Source organism: Typopeltis vanoorti, chromosome 11 (genome assembly GCF_054136105.1).
Source record: "Typopeltis vanoorti isolate ZY-2024b chromosome 11, IOZ_Tvanoo_1.0, whole genome shotgun sequence".
Taxonomy (NCBI): Eukaryota; Metazoa; Arthropoda; class Arachnida; order Uropygi; family Thelyphonidae; genus Typopeltis; species Typopeltis vanoorti.
In genome coordinates, this window is record NC_143559.1 from 89315452 (window position 1) to 89329445 (window position 13994).

At 37.7% G+C, this 13994-nt stretch overlaps 1 protein-coding gene and 1 non-coding gene across 6 annotated transcripts in view; one reads left to right on the top strand and one right to left on the bottom strand.

Annotated features, from left to right (window-relative positions):
* LOC150101835 (uncharacterized) overlaps nucleotides 1–13994 on the top strand; it is a 574375-nt gene that overhangs the window by 533731 nt on the left and 26650 nt on the right. For all 5 annotated transcript variants that reach the window (XM_090400439.1, XM_090400440.1, XM_090400442.1 and 2 more), the window contains one exon: nucleotides 3375–3669. In XM_090400439.1, coding sequence (XP_090256565.1) covers nucleotides 3375–3669 — 295 coding nt within the window. The remainder of the gene's footprint in view (nucleotides 1–3374; nucleotides 3670–13994) is intronic.
* On the bottom strand, nucleotides 205–276 carry TRNAC-GCA (transfer RNA cysteine (anticodon GCA)). The gene has a single exon. It is a non-coding gene; the product is annotated as a tRNA-Cys (tRNA).

The window sequence follows — 13994 nt, forward strand, 5'->3', positions numbered from 1 at the left end:
ATATTCTTCATGCATCTTCTCTTCACCTGTCTCCTTATATCTCTTCCATAGCCGCTTTTTTGCATGCAATTCCTGTTTAATATTGTTTGTCATCCACTTTACTACAAATTGTGTCCTCTTCTTCACTCGTGGTATACAACTTACCATTGCTGCTAACAAACATTCTTTCACAATTTCCCACGCACTAATAATATCCAAAAACCAAGGGTACGCTCGGTATTGAACCAAGGACCTTTAGATCTGCAGTCGAATGCTCTACCACTGAGCTACACCCCCACACAAGTTGGTGGAGACAGAGTTGTAGAGTAGGTGCCCTCCCTTGATGAGTCTTTGGACTTCATGGAGGTGTTACATAATAATAATAAAAAAAAAATTCTATACTTTGCTTCGTTTATGTTTTAAGAGGATAATGGATATATGTCAAACTGCATAACTGGTGATTATGATACCTTATAGCTGGAATAAGAAGCTAAAATGGAATAATGCCAGTGGTGCATGCATTTGTTTATTTGTTTGAAGGAAGCACTATTATACCGTATACTCAAAGTCAGGATAAACCAAATAGTACTTAAATGGATGAGTAGCATCATAAAGCAGGAGCTGCAAAAACAAACATTGCAGCTCCTGCTTTATGATGCTACTCATCCATTTAAGTACTACTTGGTTTATCCTCTGACCTTGGGTATACAGTATAATAATGCTTCCCTCAAAAACAAATTAACAAATGCATGCACTATTGGAATATAATTGCCACTGCTCTACAGAAAATAGTCAATAACCCTACAGAAAACCTCTACTCCATCAAAGTTCAACAGACTGCCAAAGCAGTTTTACCAGGCTCATGGTCATATCTAGAAGCTCTTCAACTGTCTCGACAACAACATTGGAATATAATGGGGGGGGGGGTGATTAGCATGTCAAGAACAATACAAAGTGCAACCAAAAAAGGTGACTATCATTGTCAGTTGGACTAAATTAGGTAATGAGGTGGTTAAGCCTGGTTACCTAATTTAGAAAATTAGTTAAATGAGTGACAGCCGAGTTGGATAAGGGAAATGGCTGCACCATGATACTGCCACACTTGGAAAGGACATTTAACAGGATACTGCACAAAACATTATTACATAAGTTGGAACAAATGGAAATGAATATGAAGCTTGTGGCATGAATGGGGGGTGGGGACTTGACAGACAGGAAGAGAATATTATATGGTGGTGTAGAATCCATGAGAATAAGGATGACTAGTAGAGTGCCTCATTATTCTGTACTAGGACCTCTGTTGTTTAGTTTGTATATTAATGATATAGGAAATGATTTGAAGTTGGATATCCAATTGTTTGCTGCTGATGATGGGGAAGGTAGGAAAATTAGTAGTTCATAAAGATGATTTAGAGATTATGTTGGATAATATGAATAAATTTGCAGTGTTGGACATGGGAAAGAATGATATAGTTGTCAGTTTATAATACTTTATAGGGGGCAGGATGGTTTTGTGAAAGTGTGAAAGCCTTAGTAATTTGCTTACAATTTATAAAAGATCACTTTTGTCAATTGTCGCTTTTTATAAAGTGGCATTTGAATTGAATAAAGGAAATGGATACTGCTGGGCTTTAAAAAGCATTTGACTGGATAATATATGGAACTCATATCACATAGTTATATAAGAACTCATATTATTATTATTATTTGTCACCTCCAGGGAGTCCAAAGACTCATCGAGGGAGGGCATCTACTCTACAACTCTGCTTTCATCACTCACAATCCACCAACTGATCACACTACACCAACACCATCTACTGCTGACCACCACCACTATTATTTCCACAAATAATCACAAGCATCCATCCCCACGGTGGGATTCGAACCCACAGCCTCTTGACTGGAGCGTGGACACTCTAACCACTCGACCAGCCAGGCTATCACATGGTTATAAAAATTGGAACAAACAGGAATGAATATGAAACTGGTGATTTTGATAAGAGAGTATATGGGGGAAATTCAGTCCAGGAGAAAGTAATTGTTGGTTTACCACAGGAATTAATACCTGCTCTGCTGTTGTTTAATTTGTGCATCAGTCATATAGGAAATATTCTATTGTTTATTATTCTTATATTCTATGGTGGGATTCGAACCCACAGCCTCTTGACTGGAGCGTGGACACTCTAACCACTCGACCAGCCAGGCTATCACATGGTTATAAAAATTGGAACAAACAGGAATGAATATGAAACTGGTGATTTTGATAAGAGAGTATATGGGGGAAATTCAGTCCAGGAGAAAGTAATTGTTGGTTTACCACAGGAATTAATACCTGCTCTGCTGTTGTTTAATTTGTGCATCAATCATATAGGAAATATTCTATTGTTTGCTGATGATGCAAACCTAGAAAGAACAATAGTCAATGAAGATAATGTAGAGATCCTTCAGGATGACTTAGTGGCAATATGAGCAAAAGATGACAGCTACCATGGTCAAGTGTAAGGTCACATACTTTGGGATGAAGAGATAACAAGTTCTGTACTATATTGATGAAACTGAACTGCTGGGAATTGATGAGGCTAGGGATTTGAGAGTAATAGTGGACAGAAAGTTAAAGTTTAGAGGACATTTTGTAAAAGTGGACAAAATAATTCAAAGTATTGCTTGGTTATCAATGAATATATTGACGATTAGAGATATCGAGATTATTTTTCCTCTTTATAAAGCTATGGTATGGCCACATCTTGAGTACTGAGTACAGATTTGGTTGTCTATGTTTCCTGGGGATGAAGAGGTGGTGGAGTGGATCAGAGATGAGTGACCAGGATAGTGACAGGTCATCTATGGAATGATCCTATAATGACAAATTGATGATGCGTGTGTTACAAAGTTTAGTTGACAGGAGTAAAAGGGAATATGATAGAAACTTATAAGTTATTGAACAACAAAGGAATTTGATACAAAAGAAAATTTTCAATACATGATAAATAGAGAAAGAACAAAGAGTCACCTCTGGAAGTTGTGTAAGAGTGTGGTTAGTAAAGGATTATCTTGATTATCTGCTTGGAGAATGGTGAATGACTGTGAATGGATTGCGAGAGGCGATTGTGAGTGCTCTGACAGTGAATGTGTTTAAGAAGTAGCATGATAGGTATTATGTGAATAATGGTAGTGTGGATCTCTTGCAGTGAGTCTTCAGACTTTGTGGAGATACCCATGTAATAATAAGAAACAACAAATCTTTGTCAGCTAAATTTTTTGTAATAATGTTACAAGGACACATAGGCTTAAAATTAATAAAAAAAAAATATATAAAAATATCTTTGCACTAACAGAAAATTATGCTTGATAGTTATTCGGTATCTTTAGTAATTTATTGTTTACAAATATTCCAGTCCTATCTTCCTCTACATGTTTCAAATTCTGGAGGAGAACAAGGATTCATTGAAGCTGGAGGAGTGATGTCAAATCCTGTGACTACTATTCAACCATTGGCTGTTCCACAATCATCTCTGCTGCAATTGCCAGAAGGTGGAAAATCTATTGTTTCCCCACAGTCATTGGGAATAGCATCTGTTCCAAAACCAACAGTAACAACAAACTTGGAAGGATTAAGAGTTGAACTGGAAAAGATTCACTGTAGCAGTGCATCTGCAAGTATAAAACCCACTACTGCTGCTACTGAACAAGGTCTGTGTACCATCACTATTTTAATTAGTCAGTATGTTTTAGTTTTAAACATTTTGCAATATGACATTGTGTCCTTTTCTTTTCTTAACTCTGAATAAATGGAACTCATCCACTATCATAGCAACAATACCTCTTCGTTCTCCTGAAATATATGATACTCTTCAAATTCTATTAGGACAGCTTCTCTCAGCATGTTACACTAGCAGCAGTAATCTTCAGGCAGATAGACAATTTATCAAGGCCATAAAACTCATTTTCTTCTTTTCTACTCCAGCTATTTTTATCATATTTACTTGAATATAACTCACACTTTTTTTTCCCAAAATTAAAGTTAAAAAATTGTGGTGAGAGATATATGCCAGGATTTTCGGAAAGTAAAGTTTTTCAGGGAAAAAACTGAATTGACATTTATAATTAAAGACTTAGTTCGTTATAATTTATAATTACTCACATTATTTCTAAAATGAATGCATTTAAATTTTAATTATTTACATTATTTCTAAAATGAATGCATTTAAATTTTAATTATCAGTTATTTACATAATCAGCCATTCACCTTCATCATGCAATATATTTGAATCTTTAGCAACAATGCTTCTGTAATTAAATTAAAACAAACAGATTCATTATTGCTTGTCCTTTTATCATTTCAGAATCATTTCTATTTATGCCAGTATCATACATTAAACTCATTCATCATAAACTCACATTCTACTGATCAATTGCCATGTTTTTCTGCAAAATCAATAACTGAGTTTAAAATCAGCACTGTAACTTGAACTTTTCTCAATATTTCAAGCAAAAATTACCAGTAATTTACAAGACTTGAGATATGTTATGAACAGTCCTTCATGAATGACTAATGAAAAGTGAAAGCAGAGTGCGAAACAGGCAGCAATGTTAGGCTGGTAGTGATAGTGCAGCTATGAAGACATGATTGGTGCACTATTAACAAAAGATTGCGTGACTCAATGACGAAGGCAAACTGATGATTATTATTATGTTGAAATGCTGATTCTCTTCACCCAGATTTCAAAATATTTGAAACTGCCATAACAACATTCACTGTTTATTTCTTAAAGTTTTAAATGTTTTGTGTGTGTGAGGTATATGCAAACATTTTTAATTTCCATTTTCCTAAAGTAAAATCAGAGATGCGAGATATATGTGAGAGTGAGTTAAATTCAAGTAAATATGGTATATAGTAAAGCAGTGCACTGATGTGGGTTTAACAGTATTACTGTTAACCCCATATCCATTATTGCTCTTCCCAATTTCTGCTATGTTCTATGACATCCCGTCACTAAAACTAGACCGCAAAAGGCAACCCTTGGTACTATTCTCTACTTTGGCAACTCACAACTTAAGCATCTTGATCTGCTTAGGTGCAGATGCAATATATGATTTTGATGTATTTCTTTAAGATACAGAAAGTAAATCATAAAGTGTTTTTTCCTCAAGTAAGAGGAAGAATGATTTTAATCAATACTAATGGTAGTTGTTGAAAGTTTTTTCACTTGGTTATACTATAAATGAAGGGTGCCAAGAAATTATATTCCTGGTTTAATCCTTTATCCAAGTGTAAGCAAACAAAGTTTGCAAGTGAAGTAATTTCACGACTGGCAACTCGTATACGGAGGCTAATGACTTCACATCGCTTGCCTTAGTATCCCATAATGCAAAGCACATATCCCTACAGACATATACTGCGATGTATTATGGAACAGGTCACTAATGGTAGTACGATGCCAGAAGCAGAAGAAATAGTTCAGTTACTAAGTGATCACTTTGTATCATCCAGGTGGAGGTTTTGTAGTAGCTGTTGTGACAGAGACTTATGCGAAAAGTGCTCAGAATATTGAAAAATATCGGAAAAATACGGCAGTGGAGCTAGATTCACATAGCACATGGGCATGTCAGTCCGTGTGCTACGTGAATGCGCAAGCAAACTGGAAATGTTCTCTGATAGATTGTAGGATATGTAGATGAACAGGAGCTGCTCAGCATATTGAAAAATAGTATTATTATTACTATTACGGGCAACTCCAAGGAGTCGATAGACTCATCGAGGGAGGCCCTAACATCATGTCAAGAACAACTATTCGACATTCACACAGTATCTATCATACCTTGCCTTGAACTCATTCAGTCATGGCACCCACAACAGACTCTGGCAGCTTATTCCACTCATTCACCACTCTCCAAGTAAAAAAAAACTTAGCTCTAACAACCTTGCTAACCACACTCTTTCCCAGCTTCCATGTATGTCTCCCCCCCCAGTCCTCCCACCACCAGTCCTATTCTCAAAAATATCTTCTGAATTAATCTTATTAGAAACCCTTCAGTAATTTGAATGTCTCAATCATATCCCTCCTTTTCCGCCTATCAACCAATTTCTGTAACCCACAAATCTTCAACCTGTTCTCATAAGGTTCATTCCATAGACCTGCTATCATCTTGGTCACTCATCTCTGGATCCTCTCCACCTCCCTCCCCATTAAGAAGAAACCCTGGCGCCCATATCTGGGCACAGTAGTCTAGATGGGGTCTTATCAAGGCTCGATACAAAGGAACAGTAACCTGTTTGTCTCTGCTTTTTAAAGTATTTTTCAGCAACCAAGTGATTTGATGAGCTGATTTAGCCACTTTTGCGATGTGCCCCCTAAACTTCAACTCCCTATCCACCAACACTCCCAAATCCCTGGCCTCGTCAATCTCTCTTGAAGTACAGTTTTACCAATGTGATATACTGCTGCTAATCTTTTCACCCCAAAATGCATAACCTTACACTTTGCCACATTAAATTGACATCCATTCTCCTTAGCCCAGTCCTCCAAACTATCCAAATCATCCTGCAAAATTTTGACATCCTGTGCACTCACTGTTGCTCTACCCAACTTTGCATCATCAGCAAACAAATGAACACTTCCTCTCAGATCCTTTCCTATATCGTTAATGAACAAATTGAACAGTAGTGGTCTAAGAACAGAACCCTGCGGCATACCACTAGTCACAGGCCATCTTTTGGACTCTACTCCTGAATAAACCACTCTCTAATATCTCTCCATCAACCACCCTCCTGTCCATCTCACCAACCATATATCCATTCCCATATTCCTCAGTTTACTGATTAGAATTCCATGTGGTATCCTGTCAAAGGCCTGTGACTAGTGGTATGCCGTAGTAAGGTCTACTAGTGGTAAGGTCCAGTAGAATCACTGTAATCCAGTTCAGCCCTCACTGTGTTTTAAAACGTGAGCAAGTTACTGAGGCATGATCTCCTCTTCACAAAACCATGCTGTTCCCCATACATTATCCCATTTTCATCTATCCAATCCTGTATTTTCCTCTTAACTATTTTCTCCAAGACCTTGACAATGATTCCTGATATGCTGATTGGTCGGTAATTTACAACAGCAGTCTTAGAACCTCCTTTATGCAGTGGAACTATTTTACCCTCTTTCCACTCCCTCGGGACTAACCCAGACCCGAGACTCAAATTAAACAAAATGGTCAAGGGCACTGACAATTCTTTAGCCGCTTCACATATGACACGAGCTGGTATACCATCCAATCCCACAGATGTATTGACATTGAGGTTTTGTAATAGACTATTCACCTCCACTTCATTCACCACAATTCCTGTATAAGCTATTAGTTCATTTATTGCTGCAATATCACCACCTGGATGATATACTCTTGCAAAGTGCTCGCTCAGTAATCCCACTATATCAACTGATTCGGTTACCTCCCTACCATCGGCATTCTTTAAAATCATTCTGCCATATACATTTTTTCTTTTACTTGCAACATATCAAAAAAACTCTTTGGGATTCTCTTTAGCCTGCATTGCTAATGTTCTTTCATAATCTGCTTTTGTTTTTCTTTCCACACTCGTTACCCTTCTGGCCTGCGCTTTATACCGTTCATGTGCCTGCCAATGCATATTAAAGTGAATACAACTGTAGAACCGGATTACATTACAGCAGTACCTCTGGTAAAGTTATTTAATCTAGGTCTCAGCTCTGGAAAAGTTCCAAGAGAGTGGAAAGAGGGTAAGATATTTCCATCACATAACGATTGCTCTAAAGCAGAAGTATAAAATTACAGACCAATTAATATATCAGAAGTGGTGGTTAAGGTATTGAAAAAGTTAAAGGTAAAATCCAGTAATGTATTAATAGTAATATGTTACTGTATGGTGGACAGCATGGTTTTATAAAAGGTAGGTTCTGCCTTAGTTCATGTTTTATAATAGTGACAGCAGAATTTAATACGGGAAATGGCTACACCATGATGCTGCTAGACTTTTTGAAGGCATTTGACAGAATGCTGCATGGAAAACTTACAAAAGTTGGAACAAATGGAATTTGAATATGAAACTGTGGCATGGATTAGGTAATGACTGACAGTTGTACAGCAGAGAGTAGTATATGGTGGTGGAATGTATATTTGTATATTAATGATATAGGGCAGGGGTTCTCAACCTTTTCCAATGGTGTACCACTATATTTAATTCAAGATATTAGATGTACCAGTAATGCAGTGGCTCACATACCACCAGTGGTACGCGAACCATAGGTTGAGAATCCCTGATATAGGGGAAAATTTAAGGAGAAATATTCAGTTGTTTTCTGATGATGCAAAACTGGGGAGGGCAATAGGTAGTTGATAAAGGTTATATTGATATCCTATAGGGTAATTTAAAGAAATTGTGGGTGAATGATATCATTATAAATTTAATGCTGCAAAATATAAGGCTATGCTCTTTAGGTCGAAAAATTTACGTACTGTGTATCATATTGATGGTACTGGATTGCAGGAAATGGATGAGCCTGGAGACTTGGGAGTTGATGGTAGACATAGAGTTGATGTTCCGAGGGCATATTACAGAAGTTGGCAAAATAGCTCAAAGAATTACTTAGTGTTATTCCAGGTATCTGACTTTTTACCATTCCTTCTTGTCATCACCATAATAACACTAAATATGGATATAGACCTTATGATCTGTTTCATTCTCATTTGTAATCTAATACAATTTAAAATCTGTTGCCCATGCCCTAGTGTACTCTTGTGTAGAATACTGTGCTCCAGTGTCATATTTGAGTCATCATGTCAGCAAGGTCAACATGCAACTTAACGATACCATGAGAATCATCACGACTTGCATAAAGTCTATACCTGTTGAGTGGCTACCAACATTATAACATCTCTAACATTATAACATCAGACATAAGAAGGAAAGTTGTCCCTAACAGAGAGTGGATAAAATGTACGGGAAATAACATCTATCCCTGAGCACCTCCAAAATCTACCACCTATTCGCTTAAAGTCCTGCAACCTGATCTGGAAAAATCGGCAACCAGATGCATCTTCTCCTGAAACTTTGGAAGAATCGTTCACTTATTTCAACAATAAAAAATGGACATCTCATTACAGACCTCACAACAGAGGCCACTGACTTTGACCTGCCCAGACGGCAATGGAGTACACTCAACCACCTGAGAACAGGCTGTGCTACCATGATGTACAAGTAGAGCCTGCATCAATCCCCCACATGTGAGTGTACTGATTAACAAACTGTCAATCATATTATTTAAAATTGCCCACTGCAGAGTTTTCAGGCCACATTGCCAGACCTGTTCCAGGCTACCCTGGATGCAATCTAATTGGATTAGAGACAATTTGAACTTAAATTTGTGATTTTTAGCATATAGTTTTAGTGTGTGTATATATATATATATATATATATATATTCACTTTTTTTATCTTTCATCTTTCTATTTGCACAAACCCAACCCATACGAAATGTATATGTATATGTATATATGCAGTCTAATAGCCTCTTTTGAGATCTATCCTGCCTTCTCTTCCAAATTCTTTTATATTTTATTAATATTTTTAGGATATCAGGTTTTACCATATCGTTTACATGTTCTATTCAATTTTGTTTATGGTTGTTTATTTTATCTTCTATAAGGATACCGTCTTGTTGAAAGTTTTTCCACTTGGTTATACTATAAATTAAAGATGCCAAGAAATTATTTCTTGGTTTAATCCTTTATCCAAGTGTAAGTAAACAAATTTTGCACATGAAGTAACTTCACGAATGGACAACTCATATATAGAGGCTAATGACTTTATTATTACCATCCAGGCCTCCATGGAGTCAAAAGACTCATCATGGGAGGTCCTTCCTAAGAAACACAAAGACTATCAAGACTCATCGAGGGGGAGGTCCCCCCCCCAAGAAACACAAAGTCTATCATACCACTCCTTAAACTCATTGGCCATTCTCACTCTCACCACTCTATCAAGCAATGCATTCCATGTTCAACCACCCTCCATGCAAAGAAACCATTCCTCACCCTCTTGCTCATGGTTTCCTTTCGTAACTTCCAGGGATGGCCTCTTGTCATCACTCCTTCCTGCTGTTCAACCAAGCGAAAGAACTCCCCAGTGTCAACCCTGTAACCACCTTTCAACAGTTTAAAAGTCTCAATCATATCACCTCTCTTTCTTCTATCCACCAAACTCTGCAGTCCACATTCCCTCAGCTGATCCTCATAACTAACATTGTACAGTCCTGAAACCATCTTTGTTATCTGCCTTTGTACCCTTTGCACAGTTAATTTATCCCCTTCAAATCCTGGGGACCAAATCTGAGAACAATAGTCGTAAGTGTGGTCTGATCAGCGTCTCATACAGCGGAATGATAACCCTTTTATCTCTGCAGGTCAGTGTCCTTCTCATTATTGCAGCAATCCTCTGTGTTACCTTCACCACCTTTGCAATATGTTCCCTAAATTTCAGGTTTCTATCAATCATCAACCCTAGATCTCTTGTCTCCCCTACTTCCTCCAGTATAACTCCTCCCATAGAGTATGCAGCGTCCCATCGATGTTTCCCAAACCTCATGACCTTACATTTTGCTGCATTAAACTGACACCGCTATTCATTTGCCCATCTATCTAGCTTATTCAAATTCTCTTGCAGGGCTACCACATCTGCACTATTACTAATAATCCTTCCCAGCTTCGCATAATCTGCAAACAACTGAATATTCCCTTGCAATCCACTGACAATGTCACTGATATAAATGTTAAACAATATAGGCCCCAGTACTGAGCCCTGTGAAACCCCACTTGTAACCCTCTGCCTCCTTGAAACTGCCCCATTATACACATCTCTGATACCTATTGGACAGCCAATCCTGAATCCAGTTGACAAATCTGACATCCAGACCCACGTGCTGCAACTTAAATATCAGCTTATCATGTGTGTGTGTGTGTGTGTGTTGATCCATCGAGTCATTTCCGACTCCTGGCAACTCCACGAACATACATTCTCCATTCCGATCTGTCTCTGACCATGTCTTTCAGAACTCCAAGCCCACTTCAGTTGCTTCTTTAACTCCATCCACTCATCTAATTCTTGGTCTTCCTCTACTCTTCCTTCCATCAACTTTAGCAGGCTTCATCATCTTCTCCAGACTGTCATTTGCTTGCATAATATGTCCGAAGTATGACAATTTTTGCTTGATGATCATAGCTTCAAAGGAGCAATTTGGCTTTATTCTGTCTATCACTGATTTATTGGTTTGCTTTGCAGTCCATGGTATTCTTAATAAGCGTCTCCAAACCCATAATTCATATGCATCTATCTTCCTTCTTTCACTCTTTCTCAGGGTCCAACTTTCACATCCATACAGCACCACAGGGAATACCATTGCTTTCACGATTCTGATTTTTGTTGTGAGGCTAATATCTTTATCTTTAAAGAGCTTGCTTAAATTTGTCATTGCTTTTTTTCCGAGTAATAATCTTCTTCTAACTTCTTTGGTACAATAGCCATCTTTATCAATTCGGGATCCTAGGAACACAAAATTGTGAACTGCTTCCATTTTCTTTCCATCTACTTCAAAATCATTAAGTTCACATGTTGCCATAACTTTTGTCTTTTTGAGGTTAAATTTAAGACCATATTTAGCACTTTCTTCTTTAACTTTCATAATAAGTTCCTTCAAATCTTCTTTGCATTCTGCTAGCAAGGTGGTATCATCTGCATACTTCAAATTATTAATATTTTTTCCACCAATTTTAATGCCAACTGAAGATTCCTCCAGCCCTGCCATTCTTAAAATGTATTCGCTGTATAAGTTAAACAGGTATAGAGATAAAATACATCCTTGTCACATCCCTTTACCTATTGTGAAATACTCAGTTTCTCCAAGATCTATTTGGACAGCTTCTTGTTCATAATAAAGATTCCTCAGAAGAATAATGAAATGCTCTGGGTCTCCCATTGTTCTTAACACATTCCACAGTTTCACATCATCTACAGAGTCAAAAGCCTTGCTTTAGTCAAGGAAACAAAGGTAGACATTCTTGTGATATTCCTGTGCTCTTTCTATTATCCATCTCGCATTGACAATTTGATCTCTTGTTCCTCTGCCTTTTTGAATCCTGCTTGTTCATCTGGCATTTCTCTCTTCATGAATGGTTCCAGTCTTTTCTGAATGATCTTAAGTAAGACTTGACTTGCATGAGAAATCATTGCTATGGTTCTGTAATTTTCTAACTCGCTTGCATCGCCTTTCTTCAATAAAGGTATACAAACTGATTTTTTCCATTCCCTAGGCCATGTAGTTGTGATCCAAATTCACTGACATAGAGCTGTTAAAATTTTAACTGCCTCTTCTCCTAGGGCTTTGAGCAGCTCAATGGGTATTCCATCTCCCCCTGGTGCTTTCTTACTGGATATCTGTTGCAGTGTCCACCTCACTTCACTTCTGTGTATAATTCTGCTCTTCAAATTTCTCAGTAATTTTGGGGTCTTTCTGTAAAGGTCTTATCATGCTGCACCCTGTCAAATGCCATCACTAAGTCTAAGAAAATGGCAGTATATGCCTTTCCCTCATTTAATGCTCTTGTAACTTTATTATAAAAGGCTAGCATATTGCTAAAACAAGAGCACTCCTTCACAAATCCATGTTGACTCTCACAGATAACATTACCCTCATCTGCCCAATGTTGTATATGGTCCCTCACTACTTTCTCCAAGATCTTAACAACTACTGATGACACACAAACTGGCTTATAATTAGACACTTTCAGTCTGCTACCCGCCCTTATGCAATGGCACTATCTTACCTTCCTTCCATTCCAGGGGCACCTTTCCCACAGCCAGACTTTCATTGAAAATCCAGGTCAAAGGCACTGTCAGTTCCTTAGCACATTGTCTCAAAACTCATGGTGAAATACCATCCAGTCCCACAGTTTTACCAACCTCCAGAGTACTCAGTATTTGAAACACACACTCCTCTTGTACCTCTAAACCTCAAACCTGCCCTATCCCTCTAGTATTAAAACTGACTCCTCCAGGATGAAATACTCCAATAAAGTGTTCATTGAACAATTCCACTGTGTCCTCTCTTCACTCTATTCTCATTTTTATCCCACAATATCATTCTTGCACGGTCATTTCTCCTTCCACTGGCCACATAGCAAAAAAATTACCTAGGATTTTCTTTGAATCTTAGAGCCAATCTCCTCTCATATTCCAGTTTCGCCTTCCTTACCATACTAGTCACTCTCCTGGTCTGTGCCTTATATTTTTCATTCATGTGCTCTTCACCTCTCCTTATATCTCTTCCATAGCCTCTTTTTTGCATGCAATTCCTGTTTAATATTGTTTGTCATCCACTTTACTCCAAATTGTGTCCTCTTCTTCACTCGTGGTATACAACTTACTATTGCTGCTAACAAATATTCTTTCACAATTTCCCATGCACTAATGATATCCCGGTCTTCCAATTCCTCCCTCCATGAAACTTCCCCAAGTTGATGTCTTAGACTATTATAATCACCTGCCTTATAATTCCACATTCATTCCCGTCTCTTTGATAACATCACTAGCCTTAGTATCCCATAATGCAAAGTGCATATCCTTGCAGACATGTATAATGCAATGCATTATGGGAAGGGTCACTACCCAGAATGGTTTCGTTCGACCTTTATTGAGGTCTCATCAGTGGGAGCCAGACCCAGAAGGGATACATGTCCACAAGGATATATGCTTTGCATTGTGGGAACAAATCTGTGCACAACAGTCCAGATGTAGCCAAATCATAGCCTTATAAATAGGGATAATAACCTTCCTACCCTACTTATATCAATGCTTTTCAAAATCCAAGTAATTCTTTAAGTTCTTTTGCCAACGTTTTCTAAACTCTGTCCAGTATCACTTCCAGATTCTTAGCCTAAAGTTTCCTCTAATCCAGTACCATTAATATGATACAAAGCATGTAATATTTACATCCCAAA